Genomic DNA, 23,951 nt, shown 5'->3' on the forward strand with positions numbered 1-23,951 from the left:
CCAGTGAGTATATAAATCTATTAATTTTGTAGTACTGTTGATGATTGGAGAACAGCATAGAGGGTTGTATCACAAATAATCTATTATTTAACCACATACTACAGACCTAATCTCTAAAACAACTTGTAAATTTTAGACAGTTGTATCTCCTATACTATTATCATATAACTAATATTTTTAGGGTTGTATTTCCTATATGGTTATCATATAACTGTAAATTTTAGAGGGTTGTATCTCCTATACTATCATCACATAACTGTACATTTTTTAGGCTTGTATCTCTGATACTGTTATCACATAGGTGTACATTTGAGAGGGTTGTATCTTCTATATTAACATAACTATGCATTTTTGAGGGTTGAATTTCCTATACTTTTATGAAATAGCTACATTTTAGAGGGTTGTATCTTCTATATTAATAACTGTAAATTTTAGAGGGTTGTATCTCCTATGCTATCATCACATAACTGTACATTTTTTAGGCTTGTATCACTGTTGTCACATAGTTGTACATTTTAGAGGGCTGTATCTTCTATATTGTTAACATAACAGTACATTTTAGAGGGTTTAATTTCCTATACTGTTATGACATAGCTACATTTTAGAGGGTTGTATCTTCTATATTATTAATATAACTGTACATTTTAGAGGGTTGTATTTCCTATACTGTTATCATATAACCATAAATTTTAAATATACATGCATGCAAAAGGGTTCGTATTTAAATGTGGCCCCTTTCTCATAAGGCCATCATTCAGCAAAGAGAAGATGGCCCAGAAAATGACTTACATGAGAGTACAAATATGTTAATCATTCACCAATTTGGTGTTAATCAAAGCACCCTCTGATTAGGAGTGGTCTTGTTTTTAGAAAGGCCCCTCAAGCGGGGTCCACTGTAACATGCAACTTGTTGAGGGTTTGTATCTCTCTTACTCTATTTTGTAGCGAATGCTACAAACATAATCTGGACAGTAACATGTATAACATCAATTCCTGCAAAGTAATTAGGTCAGGTGTCACAGATGAGGTATACCACATTATGGTGAGATGATGTACAAGGATACCTTTCCTGTTGATCAAATATGTAACATTTGAAATTGAAATTTTTTGATTTTGAGTGAGGCTATATCTTGAGAGTTTATTATCTGATGGAAAATTAAACAAAAACAATTTCTACTTTTAGGTAAATGGAACTCCATGTCAAATTTCAAATGTCATTATGATTCTTCAAATGGATTAAATTTACTAATGACTTATTCTAACAAAAAGCAGCCTGAATGCTTTCTATACAAGACACTACAATGAAATTAAGCTTATGCAATAACATTTCTTAAGCTTCATGTATTAGATATATATTAAGGCAAAAAATAAATCACTAACAAGAAATATACAAAAATGCACATAACGCTGTCATAAATTGTTTGGTAAAACATAAGTTTGATGTCGGGTTGGATGGGTTGCATCTGGGCATATGAACATACAAACGAGGGTTCAAAACTGCTAATTTTATTATTTTTATTAAGATCATGTACAAATCAAACTTACTTGCTGTACAAATATACTAAAGGTGTTTTCTAAATACAGAAAACATAAAAAGAACAAGCAATTCCAGAAATTTATGTTCCACACTTGTTGTTGGCAGTAGGGAAATGCAGTTTTGTATAGGAAAGGGCTTGATAACAAGGGTAATACAGTAAATGACACAGAACATTAACATTCAAACCCACATGGGATCTCATCAATGTAAATCTTTAACTAAAAACATGATTAAAAGAGTTAATGTGCTGAGAAAATTATATGGGGTCAACATTTTACACCCACAATTCCACTAAATGAAAGCTGGTAATAAAATTTGTCTGAAGATGTATCAACATAAAGCTGCATATAATATTTGTTTGAAATACAACTATAATTGAGGAAATTATTGTGGAAACAAAAGCAGGTAGGTCTAAAATCAGGGTCCATAACTCTGCTAAGCAATGATGAAGATCACTCATTGAATGATGAAATTCAGTCCAGGGTGTCATCCACATCAAGTTACAATGGGAGTTACTGCATAGAAGGGGAAGTGGGCAAGCCCAACAATAAGGAGTCATAAAATATAATGATCCATGCTTAACGTGTAGCTAAGCAACAGAGTCTGCAAGACTTTATCAATATCATGAAGTCTTCTAAATTTGCTTGAAATCTAAAAAGAGAATTATTGTGCAGACACTGTAGAATATTGTATTTTATGAAGAAAAGAGACTAATAGTGACGAATTCATAGCCTATGAGAAGTACAATATCCCTGAGGATCTGGCACTATCGTATATATATGTACATTGTATAGAGACTGTTAAAACCTCAATTCACTATATTTTTGTACACTGAAAGCATATCTAAAGGCTACCGTAACTTGTAAAACCCTTGTATATGTACATCTGTATGTGCAATTAAATACATACAGAATGAAGGCTACTTACAGTCTTGTATATGCTGTATGTAAATATATATATATTTCATAGGCTTTAGAACTCTCACATTCAATGCCTGCAGCATAAAAGCAACTGAATTTGCTGGAAAGTGTAGGATGAATATCCCACTTATGTTGACCTCAGTGTTGAGGCAGGGAGCACATATCACAGGTTGTTTTTGTGGACTGGTTGATGAATGTACAGTGTGCGCAAGTCCATCGATCACTTGCAGATGCTGTTGCGGAAGATGAGGCACCAATGGGGGGGAGTGGAGGTGCACCAGGACCAACATATGATGTCTGTCTAGATGGAGGAGGTGCTGGACCTAATATAGAAACATTAAATTGTGTCAGAAAAACATACTTTCATCTGTAATACAAACATATAAGAAAAAATTATCTTGCCATAAAATTTTCAACAAAGGCCAATGTGGGCATGATATCACCCACATGGCATGTATAACAGTAAAGCACTTCACCAAGTATGGCAATATATTATTGTAAGAACACAATCCTATGTAAGAGATCTCCCCACCTTTACACCATTTCAATTTTACCAATTTTACTCAACCTATTTTACAATAATCTTATACAATCTTTTCAAAGCAAAAGGCATAATTAATATGCATAGATCTGCTAATAACTGAATACATCAAAGAGCTGATATAAAGCTATTTACCAAGTTTTTCAAAGTCAGATGAGGAAGCCAATTTTTAAGTAAATTATGTTTCTCCTAGAATACTTACCCAATCACATTACATTAGGAATATTAGCCTGCTACCTCGCGAATCCAGCCTTTTTAAAAAACAAAAATTGTCTTTTCCTGTCTATATCCATAGACAAAGGGCAATAATGCTTGCCCATTATCTCCCCTTGGCACTGTCAGCTGTCGCTAGTTTTTAACTGAGCAAGATACTAATGAGAATGCTCGCATGGCGGTGTGGTTGGGAGGGTTTTTAAGTAATGTAATTGGGTAAGTATCCTTGGAGAAACATAATTTACTTTAAATTTTCTTTCTACTTTGAATACATTCCTCAATCAAATTACGTTAGGAGAATAAATAATAGGAGGAGGGGATGCTAAGCATCCAACTTCTACCTCGGGTATCCTTATAAGGAAGAATCGCTGGATTCCATCTGTGAATGATAATCAAATTCTCAGAATTACATCAGCAATACAACCAGGGGTCACAAGACCTGTGACCCTAACAAACAGTTAAGAAGATGAAGTTTGAAATCTTCTTACATAAAAATTTCACTGGCAAATCCAGCAAAGCTAACAGGCTGTGTTGATTGATATAGTTGGTTCTAGTGGCAATCTGTGCTGCCACCACTGGACCTACCAGATTCAAGGTTTGCCTCTGTGGCATTAAGTCTCAGAAATGAAGGCTTGAGAAGGTTGACTCTGCATGCCAGCCAACAGCTATTAAATCTTGGATCAAAATGTTGTGTTTGAACATGAGGCTCACAGAGATGTCTTGAAGCTTCTGAGCAGTACTTTTTGTAAGGTAACTCTGATTTGGTTAGATGTCAGAGTACACCAAGCATACAACCCACTTTGGCCACCAAGCAAAGGTTTGATGGGTGGTATCCTGTTTTCCGTGTCACACCTGAATGAAGAGGCATTTCTGCATGCCATGACCTTGCATGGCTGCTGTTCTCAACCTATCTAAGGAAGAAAGCAAGCGAATGAGAACTCTCTGGTTAACGACAATCAGTAACTAATTTGGGATACAATGTCTGGTTGTCTCCAAAGAATAACCAAACCCTCTGATTTGAACTGAGGAGAGTTCGGTTTGACAAAAAGGGATTGCAGCTTGCTTACACTCTACGTGGAGCTAAGGCTATCAGGACTTATATGATAGTGACTTTAGTGGAGTGTGAGGTTTGAATGAATTTGAATCTCACTATGTTAAAACCCAGGATTAGTTCCATTTGGAAACAGAGTGAGAGATTATGGCTGATTGAGACCAAAAAGGTCTATATCCTGCCCAAAATGTCTGCTATGATGCTGGAATGTGTTCAGTATCATGGAGCAGTAACCTATGACAGAGATGGGCCCAACTGTTTCTCCTCAAAGAGCCAGAGAAAAAAAAAAGTTGAAGGATTGAGGCACATGGAGGGACAAAGTTGTTGGTATGGCGCCAGTCCCTGAAAACACACCACTTTACTTCTTAAGCTTTCAAAATGGAGTTCCTTCTTGCACTGGAGATTCTCTCCAAAATCGAAGGTTTGAATTTACTCACAGGGCTGTCCTGATAAGAGCCAAGCACATAAAAGAAGAAGATGGTTTGGGCATGGAAGAACTACCTGTGACTGTTGTTTTTGGTAATAAGATTCCGGTTGGCTGAAATGTTCACGGGCATATCTATTACTAGAATGAATTAGACTGGTAACCCTGGACTTATCTCATCTGAGAGGGGCTATTAGAACCCTCTTGCCACTCTGTCCCTGTAACTTCTGGATTATTTTCAGTGTCAGCACCATGGAAGGGTAGGCAAATGCCCCCAATGACAGTACAGCCATGGTCTGGAAATGGAGAGGCAGAAGTGGGTAGCTATGACTCCACAAAGAGGTCAAACATCGGATGACCCCACAGTGCACAAATCCAAGTGACGACTGATCAATGGAGAGACCATTCTGCATGAAGGACTTGACCACTTCTGGATAGGGTGTTGGCCAAGACTTTGAATCTGCCAGAATGTGTCTGATTTGTATGTTAACATGGAGACTGTTGCAACAATGTAGAAACTGTAAAATCAGAATACATAGGTCAAGTGATTTGGAGCCTCCCTGTTTGAGGAGGCTGATGGTAGTGAAGGTCAGCAACAGGTGGTCACCCCAACTGTATGCACTGGCATTGATAGATACTATTATTTCCGCTTGAGGCTTCTCCAGTGGCATTCCCATGGTCAGCCAACCTGGGTTGCACAACTGACACAGGAATAATCAAAGCTTAGGTGTGACCATAACTGTTTGAATAAAGGGACTTGAAAAGAGGGGCCATTGTGTTCTGCACGCAATGTCTGCATAAAAAAGACAGCAGAGCGGGATAAAGTATGCTGCTAAATTGAATAAACCAAAAACTCTCTAGCTGAGATCAACAAGCTTGACAATTCTGATTACGTGAACATGAAGTTGCACCAAATTATGGCTGCTTAAAAATTCCAGATGGACAAAATTATGGGATGGATGGAGGGCTGACATTTCCTGGATGTTCTATAAGAGATCATTCCTGCCTTGGGGTAGAATTGAACTTACCATATGTTTCAGGTGAATGTTGTACAAGTATGCTGCCATAAGTTATAGATGACATTGATCAGCACAGGATGAGAAGGTAATCCTTAATCTCAGTAAAGCCCAAGGGAGAACTTTGAACTGATCAGCTGTGTTACGGTAAGCAAAAATTAAGAAAAAATGTGTGACAAAGGGGTGGTTATGGATATGAAAGTAAGCGTTGATCAGATTGAGGCTAATGGTACACTTGTCCCATGGAACAGAAAGGCAGACTGAATTTGCTGTCTCCATCTTGAATTGCTTGAAGTGACTCCAGCCGATGATGGGTTTCAACTTGCTTTTGGAACAAGAAACAACCTTGAATAAGACCTTGGGGATCATGGTCTTTGCACAAGCGCCACCACCATTTTTTTTTGCTTTTAATTAGCAACTGTATCTCCTGTTGTAGAAATGCACCCTTCTCCTGATCTGACGGTGACTCTGTGAAGAGGGGTGAGAGGAGAGGGTTGTTGACTAACAAAGCCCAAAGCCCCTCCGAATGACCTGGATCACCACCCTCTTTCTGAGGGAATAGGGAGATCCAGTGAGCTCAAAAAGTGGTTTCTTACCATCTCTCTATGAATGCTTCATAGAGACTGATGTTGGTGCAAGTGACTAAGAAGATACCCTATCCTGAGGCCACTTAACCTCCCTTATCACTGGAGATTGTCGAGTGGTTCCAAACACCCGTGTGGATTAAGTAGCAAGGTGAAGTGGCAGTTCCTGATCTGACTGCCTCTAAACTTGCTCTATTCTTCCTCCAAAGCAATGATGATCTGAACAGCATCATTCAGAAAGGGAGGGTATGACAAGGTTTGAGAGATGTGGATTGCAGACATGCAACACATCATATCAGGAGTAAATTGGTCAAACCCAACAAAATCTGGCCATGGTATGGTGTGCAGCCCTCATCAATGGCCCTATCAATCCTGGCCGTCACCTCCAAAGCATGGCTACTGCCAGGTGTCTCTGTCGAGTCTGAAAGGTGCCAAAGAAGCCAAATCCAACAATGAAGAAGGGACATCTCAAACCAGCTCGATGGGCATGGAGCACACTTGTCTGCTATATAAAACAGAGAAGTGGACATATGAACAACTGCTATATTCTTTTCATGTGCAGGGAGATCAGTACTGAAGATATCTGTTGCCTTAAGCCCATCTCTTCCTCCTCGTCGAGATCTACCATTCTGCAGAGTAGCCATAGGTGGTGGAGGGCATTCTGAAGTAGTCAACACCCTATAAATTTCCCTGAAGGTGTCTTGAAAGCTAAACTTAAGTCTGTTCCATTGTCAGATCTGAGTAAGTAGGAGTTCCGTCGCACTCACTGTGCACTGAGGCCAAACTGGGTCTACTTGCAGCACTAGAGGAGACATACCAGGTGGTATGAAGACTGAATTCCATCCTTATGAAAATGTCACTAGCTCTCCCTAGTAGACAAGCAGAGAACATATGGAAGTCCGACCCAAGGAATCGTCAGACTGGAAGCTGGTGGTATAAAAGACGATTCTGTTATTACTGGTACCAGTCACTCCAAGGGCCTGGCTGGACAGACAGATTCTTTTTACTGAAACCTCTGTCATAAAAGGGGCATGTCACCAATGGTACAGTTAAATGGATGGATCTGTCACTCAGATCCCTGTAAATCATATTTGGCTGGACTGATCCAACAGTGATGGCTGGATGGCTGGCGACAGTCTGGTTTTATTACGCATTAGATCCATATATCTGGACTTGCAGGCCTGAAGATCATGCTTAAAAATGTGAGGGGGTCTTCTTTTGATCAGTGGCCTTGGCATTTGACCCTATTACCCTGAAATCAACAGGGTTCTTCTTTACCTCCAAGTGCATGTCATCTGCAAAGTTTGTCAACTGTAGATGATGGAATAACTCGAGTTATTGTGTGGAAATCAAATTGGTAATGGACAAAATGGAGAGATGACAGACAGACATATGGACAACATATAATATGCTCTGCCTTTTGGCAGGTGCATAAAAACAATGAAAATGATGATAATGGCATTATTATTATTATTATTAATTATTAGAATTTTAATTAATTCTCAAGAACTATTTGTCAGGGAAATGAGGCTCTCTTTAGGGAAATGAAAATCTGTCAATGTACTATTGTCCATGCAGAATTTGTTATATGGACAAGCGATTATATGCATTACTTGTTATTTGAACTCGCCAATAAAGATAATAGAGGGGTATATGGTTAAATAGATTTGCAATAAATTGTTAATTATATCCAAGTCAAAACAGAACAAACACTTAAAAGATAGTATATGTATATATACAAACTGATTTAACGGAGTCCGTGACTTTCAAATTTACGATAGAAAATGACAAAGTTTTTATATTTTACGCTTGTATGACTATAATGAAACAATAAGACTAGTTGATCAAGGGCCTGTGGTCTTTACTTTAGCATGTACTGAGATGTAGTTTTTGTTGGATAAGAAAATATCAAAGGGCTTCCAAATTCATCTGAAAATGCACATAGTGTTTTCTTATGGTGGCAGACTTCAAACTGAGAACTATTTAACGATAATATTTAAAGGTATCGTCTGTGAAGTCCTTTGTCCATTTGTTAATAATCACCAGTAGATATTGTAATGACAATAAGAGAGCTTATGCATCAATCACTGTATTTTCTCACCAACTATTAATTATTAATTTTTGTAAAAACAAATGGTATTGTCATGATAATGTTCAAGGCTTTACATCAATGGTATTGTCATTACAATGTTCAAGGCTTTACATCAATGGTATTGTCACTGTAATGTTCAAGGCTTTACATCAATGGTATTGTTATTGTAATGTTCAAAGCTTTACATCAATGGTATTGTCATTACAATGTTTAAGGCTTTACATCAATGGTATTGTCATTACAATGTTTAAGGCTTTACATCAATGGTATTGTCATTTTAATGTTCAAGGCTTTACATCAATGGTATTGTTATTGTAATGTTCAAAGCTTTACATCAATGGTATTGTCATTACAATGTTCAAGGCTTTACATCAATGGTATTGTTATTGTAATGTTCAAGGCTTTACATCAATGGTATTGTTATTGTAATGTTCAAAGCTTTACATCAATGGTATTGTCATTACAATGTTTAAGGCTTTACATCAATGGTATTGTCATTACAATGTTCAAGGCTTTACATCAATGGTAGTCACTGTAATGTTCAAGGCTTTACTTCAATGGTATTGTTATTGTAATGTTCAAAGCTTTACATCAATGGTATTGTCATTACAATGTTTAAGGCTTTACATCAATGGTATTGTCATTGCCATATTCAAAGCTTTACATCAATGGTATTGTCACTGTAATGTTCAAAGCTTTACTTCAATGGTATTGTCATTACAATGTTTAAGGCTTTACATCAATGGTATTGTTATTGTAATGTTCAAAGCTTTACATCAATGGTATTGTCACTGTAATGTTCAAGGCTTTACATCAATGGTATTGTCATTGCAATGTTCAAAGCTTTACATCAATGGTATGTCACTGTAATGTTCAAGGCTTTACATCAATGGTATTGTCATTGCAATGTTCAAAGCTTTACATCAATGGTATGTCACTGTAATGTTCAAGGCTTTACATCAATGGTATTGTCACTGTAATGTTCAAAGCTTTACATCAATGGTATTGTTATTGTAATGTTCAAAGCTTTACATCAATGGTATTGTCAATGCAATGTTCAAAGCTTTACATCAATGGTATGTCACTGTAATGTTCAAGGCTTTACATCAATGGTATTGTTATTGTAATGTTCAAAGCTTTACATCAATGGTATTGTCATTGCAATGTTCAAAGCTTTACATCAATGGTATGTCACTGTAATGTTCAAGGCTTTACATCAATGGTATTGTCACTGTAATGTTCAAAGCTTTACATCAATGGTATTGTTATTGTAATGTTCAAAGCTTTACATCAATGGTATTGTCATTGCAATGTTCAAAGCTTTACATCAATGGTATGTCACTGTAATGTTCAAGGCTTTACATCAATGGTATTGTCACTGTAATGTTCAAAGCTTTACATCAATGGTATTGTCATTGCAATGTTCATGGCTTTACATCAATGGTATGTCATTGTGATGTTCAAAGCTTTACATCAATGGTATTGTCATTGCAATGTTCAAGGCTTTACATCAATGGTATGTCATTGTGATGTTCAAAGCTTTACATCAATGGTATTGTCATTGCAATGTTCAAAGCTTTACATCAATGGTATGTCAATGCAATGTTCAAGGCTTTACATCAATGGTATGTCATTGTGATGTTCAAAGCTTTACATCAATGGTATTGTTATTGTAATGTTCAAAGCTTTACTTCAATGGTATTGTCATTGTAATGTTCAAGGCTTTACATCAATGGTATTGTCATTGCAATGTTCAAAGCTTTACATCAATGGTATGTCAATGCAATGTTCAAGGCTTTACATCAATGGTATGTCATTGTGATGTTCAAAGCTTTACATCAATGGTATTGTCATTGCAATGTTCAAAGCTTTACATCAATGGTATGTCAATGCAATGTTCAAGGCTTTACATCAATGGTATGTCATTGTGATGTTCAAAGCTTTACATCAATGGTATTGTCATTACAATGTTCAAAGCTTTACATCAATGGTATTGTTATTGTAATGTTCAAAGCTTTACATCAATGGTATTGTCATTGCAATGTTCAAAACTTTACATCAATGGTATTGTCATTACAATGTTCAAAGCTTTACATCAATGGTATTGTTATTGTAATGTTCAAAGCTTTACATCAATGGTATTGTCATTGCAATGTTCAAGGCTTTACATCAATGGTATTGTCACTGTAATGTTCAAGGCTTTACATCAATGGTATTGTCATTGCAATGTTCAAAGCTTTACATCAATGGTATGTCAATGCAATGTTCAAGGCTTTACATCAATGGTATGTCATTGTGATGTTCAAAGCTTTACATCAATGGTATTGTCATTACAATGTTCAAAGCTTTACATCAATGGTATTTCATTGCGATGTTCAAAGCTTTACATCAATGGTATGTCATTGCAATGTTCAAGGCTTTACATCAATGGTATTGTCATTGTAATGTTCAAAGCTTTACATCAATGGTATTGTCATTACAATGTTTAAGGCTTTACATCAATGGTATTGTCATTTTAATGTTCAAGGCTTTGCATCAATGGTATTGTCATTGCCATATTCAAAGCTTTACATCAATGGTATTGTCACTGTAATGTTCAAGGCTTTATATCAATGGTATATCATTGTAATGTTCAAAGCTTTACATCATTGGTATTGTCATTACAATGTTTAAGGCTTTACATCAATGGTATTGTCATTGCAATGTTTAAAGCTTTACATCAATGGTATTGTCATTGTAATGTTCAAAGCTTTACATCAATGGTATTGTCATTACAATGTTTAAGGCTTTACATCAATGGTATTGTCATTTTAATGTTCAAGGCTTTGCATCAATGGTATTGTCATTGCCATATTCAAAGCTTTACATCAATGGTATGTCAATGCAATGTTCAAGGCTTTACATCAATGGTATGTCATTGTGATGTTCAAAGCTTTACATCAATGGTATTGTCATTACAATGTTCAAAGCTTTACATCAATGGTATTTCATTGCAATGTTCAAAGCTTTACATCAATGGTATGTCAATGCAATGTTCAAGGCTTTACATCAATGGTATGTCATTGCAATGTTCAAAGCTTTACATCAATGGTATTGTCATTGTAATGTTCAAGGCTTTACATCAATGGTATTGTCATTGCAATGTTCAAAGCTTTACATCAATGGTATGTCAATGCAATGTTCAAGGCTTTACATCAATGGTATGTCATTGTGATGTTCAAAGCTTTACATCAATGGTATTGTCATTACAATGTTCAAAGCTTTACATCAATGGTATTTCATTGCAATGTTCAAAGCTTTACATCAATGGTATGTCATTGCAATGTTCAAGGCTTTACATCAATGGTATTGTTATTGTAATGTTCAAAGCTTTACATCAATGGTATTGTCATTACAATGTTTAAGGCTTTACATCAATGGTATTGTCATTGCCATATTCAAAGCTTTACATCAATGGTATTGTCATTGTAATGTTCAAAGCTTTACATCAATGGTATTGTTATTGTAATGTTCAAAGCTTTACATCAATGGTATTGTCATTACAATGTTTAAGGCTTTACATCAATGGTATTGTCATTGCCATATTCAAAGCTTTACATCAATGGTATTGTCATTGTAATGTTCAAAGCTTTACATCAATGGTATTGTCATTACAATGTTCAAGGCTTTACATCAATGGTATTGTCATTGTAATGTTCAAAGCTTTACATCAATGGTATTGTCATTACAATGTTCAAGGCTTTACATCAATGGTATTGTCATTGCAATGTTCAAAGCTTTACATCAATGGTATGTCACTGCAATGTTCAAGGCTTTACATCAATGGTATATCATTACAATGTTCAAGGCTTTACATCAATGGTATTGTCACTGCAATGTTCAAAGCTTTACATCAATGGTATGTCATTGCAATGTTCAAAGCTTTACATCAATGGTATGTCATTGCAATGTTCAAGGCTTTACATCAATGGTATATTACAATGTTTAAGGCTTCACATCAATGGTATTGTCATTGCAATGTTCAAAGCTTTACATCAATGGTATGTCATTGCAATGTTTAAGGCTTTACATCAATGGTATGTCATTGCAATGTTCAAGGCTTTACATCAATGGTATGTCATTACAATGTTTAAGGCTTTACATCAATGGTATTGTCACTGCAATGTTCAAAGCTTTACATCAATGGTATGTCACTGCAATGTTTAAGGCTTTACATCAATGGTATTGTCATTATAATGTTCAAGGCTTTATTAAAACGGGTATACCATATGCCTACTGCTTAAATATGCAACTCTGATATTGGATAGTAAACTAGAATAAATGATCATCCTTCATATAGAAAATTAAAAATATCTTATAAATCTTATAGTTTTTTTTGTATCTGCAAAGAAAGAGGATTTAAGAAGTGTCATATTAATAACAACTGGATATATGGTGTGTTGCTGATATACAGATATGAGTTTACCATGAGCTGCCATCATTTCCTCCACTGTTGCCCAGTTCTCTGTCTTCTTAAAGTCCAGAGCAAGACGCTTGTCCTGAAATCTTACTGCCTCTAGAAGGGTCTGCATTTTATCCTGAATGAAAATAGACAAATATTATACTTGCAAGTAAAACCTTAAGTGCTGATTACATTGCAAACAATTTTAATTTGGAAGAAAGTATGAAGGATTAGATCAACTGAAAAAATTAACTCTACAGTCAAGTTTACAAACTTAGACTAGCAATTGTGCCAAATACTAAGTGCTTCTAAATTGGTCCAAAAACTTAACAAATGTTGGAGCTGAAAAAGCACTTTGCTAATAATCAAAGAAAACATTAAATGGAGCATATGTAGGAACAGCTGTATAACAAGGATTTTGTGGAACACAGTATTTAATATGCATAGTGTACTATGACGTACTCCCAATGTATCTGAATTCCAAAAACTCTAAAGTAGTAAGTTTCTGAAAAAGCAATACCCAATGTGAGATTGAAATAACATTATCAAGTCATCAAGATGACATCACTTTATACAACTGTTTATCATAGTGATACGAACTGTGAAAGAGAATAAACACACACTTATGTGGATGCAGCATTTGTCTCTTATTTTATAATTAAAAAAATATTAATGTTTAAATAATTTTAATCTCCATAAAAGTCCTGTAAAAAAAACCTGCCAAATCAGTGCAAACTATGTTTACTAATTATCATAGTAATTTCTTTAACATCAAAGATTTTCTTTTAATGATTACAACACTTGCTTATAGCGTTAGGTTTTGTTCATAGTGAAAATTCCTTCAAAATTTGTTGAAAGATGAAGCTATAACAGTGTGAATCTGTACATGTTATATCATAGAATGGCCAATGTGACAGACCATCACTTATCCAGGCTTATTCCCAGTCTGTCTAGCTATAACAGTGTGAATCTGTACATGTTATATTGTAGAATGGCCAAGGTGACAGACCATCACCTATCCAGGCTTATTCCGAGTATGTCAAGCTATAACTAGGTATTCTAAACAATTTAGGATATTAGTAAAGACAATTAAAAGCACTAAGCTGTTGTTACCATCCCAAGACCTTAATATAAAAATAAATGCTGAAAAGATTCATGGAAATCAGTCAAATACTTTTCAAGATATGACCTTTCAAAGTTTACGAGGGACTTAGGAAATTTGTGATCTTCTACGAAAATGCAATTTTTGTCAAATTTGGATGGGTAGAAAAGACTTTTGAAGCTATACAACAGTGACATTTACTGCAGAGCTAGACAGGTTTCTTGTTATTCAAGGAATGCACACACTTCAATCATACACAAATATCCTTTATATTAGGTTCACTCTAAAATGGTCAGACTAAAGAGGATAGACTTACTGAAAAAGCCAAAAATTGAGCTTTTCCATGACTTTACAAAAATAAGATGGAGACATTTAAAAGCAAATTAAAGTACGTGCCTGAAAGAAAACCTTCTGAAGACAAAGCCCAATTTGTTTCTGGGCCAATGGGTATGAAACATTTGCTGAACCAGAACAAAGAAGTTAAGAAAAAGCCAAAATCTGAATGTCCCAAAAAATGTAATTATGACAATTTTCAGAAGCTCACAGTTTTAAAATTATTAACTGATTTTAATAATTCTTGTAGCAAAATGCAGGGTATTATATGAAAAATTCATGCGATATACAAAGAATGTCAACATTAGTGTGAAAATAGGTTTTGAAACTGAAGAAATAACTGAAAATAGGCAAAACTGGCAGAAACAACAATTTTCAAAAGTTTACAACTTTTTCAATTATGATCTGATTTTGAAAATTTTTGCAATAAAATGGAGCATTTTACAGCCATAATATAATTATGATAAGGCAAGATATATTACAAAGCAAGATCCATTGACAAAATATCACAATCTTTCACTATGACTACTGTTTTCAACAGATTTTCATAAAGTACACTGCAAACAGTACATCTAATTGAAAAATGTCATAAAGGACTCCTTTGTTAAAAATAATCAGAGAAGTAACAGCTTTTAAAAAACTTTAGCTTGAGATTTTGATTCTATGGTGTTGCTGGTCAATGTGTTGGATATTTTCAACTTTCCCAAAAATTTGCCCATCACTTGAGACTGGTCGAACCTTAAAGCTCCAATCAAATACAAACCTAGACTTAACCTTAGCAATGTCATCACTGGCTGGCCATTTGAAAAGATCACTTTTTGTTTTCATCTGGAATAAAAACTGAACAAGTGCCAGATTAGGTGGCTTACTTCCATCACTTGTCCAATGTAATATGGTCATCATAATATACAGCTGCCATTGATGTCTGAATGCAGAAGTTCACTTTCCATTTGAATGTCACTGTTGGCTTCAGTACAATTAATCTTCTGATTCAGACAGTGACAAGGAAAGCTTTCTCCTCTGATCACAATGGTTGTATTTGATATCAGAAGACTCTAAGGATGGATGGTTGCTCAGCTGTTTGATTAGCTGAGGAATGCCTCTGCTAATCATGATTGTCTTGAAGCCCATTATTGTTTTCTGCAGCCATAACTCATTCTGAAGAGCTTCTTTTAACTCTGATCTTGCTGATATGCATTTTATAAGTTTCTTCATATCTTCAGCGCAATGGCAAGGGTCTCAATGGGCCCTGACTGCTTGAAGCAGATTAGTTTATTTTGTTTCCAACTACTGCTTTTCTAATTTTTCTTTCATTTTCCAAAATTGTTTCCTTGATCTATAAGATAACAGTCTGTCTTGATTATTGTGCACTGCTCGCAGTTGTCTACAGTGTCCCATTACTGTTTTTAGCACTTTCTTGTTTTCATTTAATTGACAGTCAGTCCCCGGTGCTGTTTGTTTTAAGGATTTTAATGATGGTGTGGTGATGAAGGGAAGAGTGTCTCTGCTTATAGAAATCAAAGTCTAAATCACCCAAACAACTTTCTCCCAACAAACTGGTCAGAGGAAAGTAGGCTACTAAGGTGTCTGCTGGTTGATCAGGCTATGCATCTTCCATTCTCCAGAAAATCATTTAGTTGTCGTTCTGTGATTTTGACAACAGTTTTCAAACTGTTCCTGTAGAGCTGATTTCAAAGTTACAATGCGCTCCTCATTTAAACTTTGCAAATACCTGTATACAGAGTCTTGTACAGAGCTGTCCTGAAGAAGCTTGTCATTAAATTACCTGTATACAGAGTCTTGTACAGGGCAGTCCTGAAGAACCTTGACATTAAAATACCTGTAAACAGAGTCTTGTACAGGGCTGTCCTGAAGAACCTTGTCATTAAAATACCTGTATACAGAGTCTTGTACAGGGTTGTCCTGAAAAACCTGGTCATTAAAATACCTGGCAAATTTCTGAGGGATATTATTCAAGCTATCTTAAAATTGTGGCCATTTTTTGCATATATATACATGGAGGTCAGCATATTTTATGCTACTCTGCAATAACTCCCAACAAGGACCAGTGACATCATGAAATGTCAGAGAAACAACTAGTATGAGGGTCATGAGACAATCATCTTCTACATAAGCAGCCACACTTTCCAGTTTTAAATTTGGACAACTTAGACATTTTTCAGAAATGACACAATATCAGATTTGTGGTGAAATACAAAGCTGCCCCTTCAAAATAGTTGTTAACTCTGTTGTTGCAATAGCTTATCACCTTGCTTTTGATACCATGTCGAGAACAGAATGCAATCCATTCAACTCGAACACCATTTTCCTCATCACAAGTTGTTCTGACAAACCTGGAAGTTTCATTTTCTGTCTCCTTGCGGAATCTTGAAAATTTACTATCTTTGTCACAGTCAAGACTACCAACTTCTTTCTCTATGTCTTGAATTTGTTTGGCTCAGCTGCCCTGCTTAGTCCAAGAAGATAGTGGGCATTACTGAATAATAAATGTAAATGTTCATAACTGTTCAGTGCTGTTCATCAAAATTGCCATTGAATTTCTTCATCCCACTAGCATGATCTGACATTGCTTGTCAATTTCTTCAGAATTTCCCAAATAACATAGTCTTTGCTATCATGTGTTTCTGATAATTCATTCATTCTGTCAACAGTAACCTCTAGGACGGTAACAACATTTTCGGTAGCAACTAAGTAAATCCATTATCAAGGATTACTTGACGACCAAGCAGCTTTTGACCAATTTTTGTCCTGTCATCGGTATGGAGTCACAAGTTTTCATATTTAAGAATATGTTCTGTTGTCCGGACTCTGCCATATAACATGTACAAATTCACACTGTTATACTAAAAAAGTGGATTTGAACATGTTATATGGCAGAATGGCCAAGGTGACTAACCACTGCTTCTTTCTAGTCTGGGCAAGCTTACCACTCCTGACATTATTATGTAATAAATCCAACATAGCCCAAATTGTGAGTGGACAGTTGTGCATTGGAACTCTAAGTAAACAATGCCTGACTTGAAGTTTGTAATAGATCAGTGGAGATTGGGAATTTGTCAGTTAGTGTCAGGATACTAATTTCTGTCCCGATAATGAGAGGGGATATGATGTCTTACTGTTGTGATCAGGAATTAAACCTGGTTCATCTGTCTTACAGTGTGGCACATATACTACTGGGATAAACTGTCTGGACAGGTTAGGTTAGTTAGTAAGTGTTCTTTCATACCTGGGCTGCTATATTTCTCTTTAATTTGTTGCTCATCCTCCAATGTCACATGGATTCACTTCTCACAGTAGTTGTAATCCATTCTCAACCAGGCCTACCTGATACCAAGAATCCTGGACAAGCCCTCAAATGCAATGGATGGGGATACAAATTCTATCACAGTAAAGGATCAAACCAGGTTATTCTGTCTCAAAGTCAGGCACACATATCACTGGATTAAAAGGTACAGACCACCTAAGCTAGTTATTAAGTGGTCTCATATACCTAGACTGCTACAAATGTAATGACCATTACCAAGGGATGGATACTGAACTAAGAGTAAGGCAAGAAAATTAACACCGACTTGTATAGTTTCAGGTGAATTTGGATCCTTAGCTATGTAAAAATAAAAAATAAAACTCCAATATTTCAAACTGAAGTGATAATCTTTAACATAAACATTAGGCACAGAATCTTAATGCTGATGCAAGTGTTGGTGTATGCATCACCATTTGCTAATACTGGTGAAACAAATACTTGATGGTTAAAAAAAAGATGGTTCTTTGGCTCAGAATACAGGCAGAACTAGACTTACCTTGAGTGGCAACATATCATTTGTGGCAAGGAAGAGCAACAGATGGAAATCTGAGACAGCTTCTAGGAACTTCTCAGGTGGAAACTGTTCCATGTAGGAAATTAAATTATTGAAGTCCTATGGAAAAAAGTAAAATTGTTTATGAAATGGCAAAGCTTGTTTTCTTAAGGCTGCAAGGGCTGCTACTGGAAGTTCTTCTAGTCTTAAATTATAAATCTTAACTCCTTATAACTTGAACATAATCGGAATAAATGAATACTGCTTGATATCACAAGGATTATCTGCAGTTGTGCATCAAACGTGCAAAATGAAAGCTGCTTACAACCTTTCTAATACAGGACTCCTTGTATTCATACACAATAAAAGATAATGTTTTCATACTTAATCAAGAACTTGCTGTTTCACACTATGTCCTTAGGGTGATGTGTCATATCCTTTGAAGACTGCTGGGGTGGGAGAGCCAATTGTGCTAATTTGCATAAGTAAAGTTCATAAAGTGGGATAGCCCAATTCATTTTAAGTTGTGGGTAAATCATAGAGATGCCTGATGCATGTAGAAGAACAAAAGTTAAAAATACATCAATTGCCCTGAATGAAAATGCTTAAGCCATCTGTATTAAAGATTATTGGTAAGTTTGTGAACAGTGATGTTTCATTGAAGTTGGATTTTTATATAAAATGGAAAGCATGATTATTTCAGTTGTCAGAATAGTGCTCAAGTGTAATCTATTTTTTAAGGTGATTCAGGAAGCAATAAGCTATTTTCAAAGCAAGACCAACAAAAATAAATTTTATAACTCCAGACTCATGGAGTTTTTCTTTGTGAAGCACAGAGGCATTTATTACTGCCATATTACCTGTAAAGCCCCCATTAAACTTGAAAATATTATGTCACCTCCCCCATTCCTCCAATGAAATGCTCAGTCCCAAATGTGATATATATTCATTTTTCTGACTACATTGGAAACAGTTTGACAATGCTAACATTATGGCCACTGATAAAAACTCAGTTCTGACCAGAACTGGCTCAGATAATTCAGCAGGGAAGTTTGAACAACAGGGTCTAGCTTGTTTGTTCTACTGATTACTCCTAAGAACTGCACAGAAATCATGTAAGGATGGTATCTGTGTGGAAAATCTGCCAGGGCATTATATGATGGCAGATCTGGATCTGTGCAGTTTGCAGTTGGACTCATAAGTGAGTACATATGGTAGATAGATTAGCAATAGTTTGGTAGTATACTGATAAGTCAGTTTCTTTCATCGGAGATAAGTGATGGGGATGGACAAATGACAGATGGACAAAAGACACACAGTCATGGATGGACAAATGACAGGGACAACAGACACATGGTCATAAGTCTTATGGCCAGGTGAGCCTAAACTGATGAATAATAACATTATATACTGAAGACTGCTTGGTTTCTAAATTCAATAATACATTATATACTGAAGACTGCTTGGTTTCTAAATTCAATAATACATTATATACTGATGACTGCTTGGTTTCTAAATTCAATAATACATTATATACTGATGACTGCTTGGTTTCTAAATTCAATAATACATTATATGCTGATGACTGCTTGGTTTCTAAATTCAGTAATAATGGATGAAAATTTGACCATTAAACAACAACAGATGAAATTACAAATTTCAAATTAATGATGGAATGACTGAAACGAAACTATGCCTTTTGGTCCCTGGGCATAAAATTAAATTTTTGTCCATGACTTGTCAAATGTAACATATACCAACATATGCTTTAGAAATGTAGAGACAGAATATAGCTTGAAAGTAAATGCATTCTTAAAATTATTCACATCAACCAAAAATCATTCAGAAAGCATGTAAAGATGGTATCTGTATGGAAAATATAGGATATACAAGAGTAGGTAAGTATTTCTAATCATTGTACAACAGTTGAAAAATCTGTTGTCTGGCACCTGTCCCAGATACTTACAAGATTCATACAAAATAATGATTTCAGGCAAGTAGAAAATTGTCCAATATTGAGCCTTGATGATTTGAATGTTACTTACTTGTACCTCCCCAATATCAGCTCTATTCTCTATACTGAAGGTTTTCAGACCTTTATAATCAGTGAATGTGCTTTTAGGTTCCACGGGAAAGGCAGCTGTTATATCTACCAGCAAATACTCAACAGGTAGTGGACGTGCCAGTTGGGTTACTTCATTGCCATACTCATCTGTGTACTGTATTAGAAACATTGAACATAAATATATACATACATGTATACATATGCATGTGTGTGTGTGTGTGTGTGTGTGTGTGTTAACTTCTTAAAGATCATTTCTACCATTATAATTACATATAATGAAACTCAATCCATTTCTCTCTGCTAAATCTATCTGTGGACAATGAAATTAACATATGCTGTGATGTATATTGAAATACAGAATTTTAAGATTATTGAAAGAAGTATGATTTTTCTATGCAATGTTAGAACCATCTTCCACCCATCTGTTCCACCTCTCACTGCCCATTATTATCTATGACATTATTTCATGAGTCAAAGTTTTTCACATCTGCCACCAAATTAAACTCAACAAAAAGTGATGATTTCAGGCTATACAGTTGAGCAGTCGGCAGGAGGTGATAGTTCACTTTATTTTATAAAACCTTTCACTTGACTATGTACACACTCAAACAATTGGTGAAATACAATTTTAAATGCAGTTATTCCTTGAACACAGAAGACTTTTCATATGAAAATGCAAAACTAGATATGAGCTTAAAGTGTGAATAAATTACAGATTCAAATCTATTGACTGGAGCAAACAGATGCATATTTAGTCAATTTTTCCTCCTTAAATTAGGAATTAAAGCATTAATGTGATAAGGGCTGCTCCATTAAAATATACTTGTGACCCACGGAAGCAAATTTCAATGTGGAAGAGTCAACCATTGATGCAGTTTAGAACCATGTATTGTTTTCATATGAACTCTCTGAGTGATCAGAGTACCTTGGCATATATTTTGTTAAAATTGTCTTCTCATTGGAACATATTCGTGTAAATGGAACATCCCTCAAAGGAATGATTTAAGGAAGAAATACAAAACGTGCTTGAAAATAAAATGTATGTTTTTTGAACATTTGGATAATTTTTCACCATGATTTATATTTATAAATCAAAATTTTCAGTAAATTATGTTTCTCCAAGAATATTTACCCAATCACTTTACATTAGTAATACTAGCTTGCTACTTCATGAATCTAGCCCTACTAAAGGATGAAACTCTTCTTTTCCTATCTCATACAGACAAAGGGTAATAACTCTTGCCCAGTATCTCCGTTGCTGCCATCAGGTGCTGCTAGTTTGTAGCTGAGGCTGAGCAAATATATCATCAAGGATGCTCACATGGTGAGGTGACTGGGAGGATTTTTAAGTAATGTGATTTTGTAAGTATTCTTGGAGAAGCATAATTTACTGAAAAATCACATTAGGAGAACAGGTAACAGGAGGGAATGCTGAGCATCCAACCTCTACCTAGGGAAGGATGTCTGGACTCATTGTGCAAATGACAACCCCTTCTCCTAATTACACAAGCAACACAGCCTAGGGTCACTTCACCTGTGACCCTTATAATACGGTTAAGAACATAAATGCTGAAATCTTCTAACCTACAAAATTTCACTGGTGAATCCAATGAAGTTGATTGGCTGTGTTGTTTTGATTGGGTCTGGTGGCAATCTAAGCTGCCACCACTGGACCTGCCAGATTCAAGGTTTGCCTCTATGAAGATAAATCTCTGAGTTCAAAACTCGAGAAGCTTGACTGCTTGCTAGCCAACAGCTTCTATTATATCTCAAATCAAAACATCACGTTCAAATGCCAGGCTCGCAGAGATGGCTTGAATCACCTAAGCAGTAATCTTCATGAGGTGACTGACCTTGCGAGACGTCAAGAGTAGCATATAACCCATTTCAGCCATGAGGCATGGGCTTTAGGGGTGATACCCTGATTCCTGGCTTTCAACAGGAGAAAGAGGTGTATGTGCATGCCACGACTTGTCTCTGTGCATGTGCATTTTAAGTAGTGCCTCGGTGCACAAACAGGATCTTGCATGGCAGCTGCTCTTGACCTGTCTATGGAAGAGAGCAAGCGAATGAAGACTTTGATTACAGACAGATGGTAACCCATTTTTGACCACAAAGTTGTGTCAAGAAGACCACTGAACCATCCGATTTGAACTGAAGATAGTTTGGTTAGACACAAATGGCATGCAGCTCAATTAGCCTGTGTGTGAAAGCTAAAGCTATCAGGAAACATGTTTTGCATGATAGCAACCTTACAAAAGTGTGGGCTACAGGATCAAATTTATTTGAATTGCACCATGCTAAATCCCAGGAAAGACTCCATTTTGGAAACAGAGTGAGGGATTTTGGTCAACTGAGATCAAAATGGACTAAAAGATCCAAATGGTCTTTATCATGCCCAATATCACGCCTGCTGGAATGTGACCAATATCATGGAGTGGTAACTGTTGATAGTGATCGGGGCCAACTATTTCTCCTCAAAAAGCCAGAGAAAATAGTTAGCCATTTGACGGATTGCAACAATCAGAGGGATGATGTTAGTGGTATAGCACCAGTTCCTGAAAACATGCCACTTTCCCTCATAAGCCATCAGAGTGGAGGGCCCTGGATAAGTCATACCAGGTGGCATTGATCCTCTCTGAAACTGTCACTAGCTGTTCCTTGTGCATCTTCTCTGAAACTCACTAGCTGTCCCTTGTGCATAAGCAGTGAACATTCAGAAGTCTGGCATTGCTGGAACTGCCGGCTGGTTTGCCCAGTGTACAGCTGGCCTGGATGATGTTGGTTTAGAAGACAGTCTGGCTATCACCAGTACTTGCCATTCCAAGGACCTGGCTGAACGAAACAGATTTTTTCACTGAAATCTCTCTCATAATAAAGACATGTCACTGATGGTGCAGCTAGATGGACTGATCTGTCACAAAGATACCCGTAAATGCTTGTTGGCTGGATGGTTTCAACAAAAAGGTCCACATGTTGGGATGGCAATGTGATGATATAATGAGTTGGATCCAATGGATCCAGTACAAAACCCCATGTATCCAGAATTACAGGACCGAAGGCCATGCTTAGACATGTGGAGGAGGCCTTCTCTCCAATGAGCTGCCTAAAATTGGAGGTGGGGGGAAGAACACTCCCCCAATGAATTGGAATGGCATGCAATAAACTAGCTGGCTGGACTCTTTTTGCATAAGGTCCCCCATACTGGACAGCTGGTAATGGTGCGGTGATATAAGGAGTCAGTTCCAACAGATCCAATACAAACCCCATGCATCCTGACTTACAGGCCTGAAGGCCATCCTCAGAATTGAAGGGAGTGGAGGGACAGCCAAACATTGGTGGACACTCCTCCCTAAGGCACAGAATCATTAGTGACAAACTTTCACTTGTCTTCCTTGAATTATTCTGTCTTTCCTTCCCTAAGATGCCTTTAATATAGACTATTGCTTTGAACTTTGCATTTTAAGCATCTAGTAGACATTTCTCCTGAAATGACACAAGACGAGAAAACAAAGCATTAATTAGCAATTCAGTATTTTACTAACTAGCTAATACCGTAGCCCAGGCATCATATGACCAAGTATTACACACGCTGCATGTCACAGATGATATACACTTATTATATACAAAACAAGAGTCATGGTTGTCTTCTATGCTCTGAAGTTGCATATTACATTTATTTGACATTTCTGCTGAAATGACAAATGAACAGAAAACAAAGCATAAATGAGTAATTATCACGTTACTAACTCACAAATATATACATATTCCTATTACTAACAGAGTAATCAAAAATAGTGTTGCATTTGATGCT

At 36.2% G+C, this 23,951-nt stretch overlaps 1 protein-coding gene across 1 annotated transcript in view; it reads right to left on the bottom strand.

Moving 5' to 3' along the window:
* Window positions 1–1,500: 1,500 nt before the first annotated feature.
* LOC149803497 (nuclear protein localization protein 4 homolog) overlaps window positions 1,501–23,951 on the bottom strand; it is a 59,423-nt gene continuing 36,972 nt past the window's right edge. Inside the window, exons 12-15 of the mRNA XM_089953227.1 lie at window positions 20,118–20,291; window positions 18,076–18,192; window positions 12,844–12,955; window positions 1,501–2,780 (exon numbers count right to left, since the gene is read on the bottom strand). Coding sequence (XP_089809353.1) covers window positions 2,596–2,780; window positions 12,844–12,955; window positions 18,076–18,192; window positions 20,118–20,291 — 588 coding nt within the window. The 3' untranslated portion in view covers window positions 1,501–2,595. The remainder of the gene's footprint in view (window positions 2,781–12,843; window positions 12,956–18,075; window positions 18,193–20,117; window positions 20,292–23,951) is intronic.

This window comes from Sinohyriopsis cumingii, chromosome 3 (genome assembly GCF_028554795.1).
Source record: "Sinohyriopsis cumingii isolate HCF-2022 chromosome 3, ASM2855479v2, whole genome shotgun sequence".
Lineage (NCBI taxonomy): Eukaryota > Metazoa > Mollusca > Bivalvia > Unionida > Unionidae > Sinohyriopsis > Sinohyriopsis cumingii.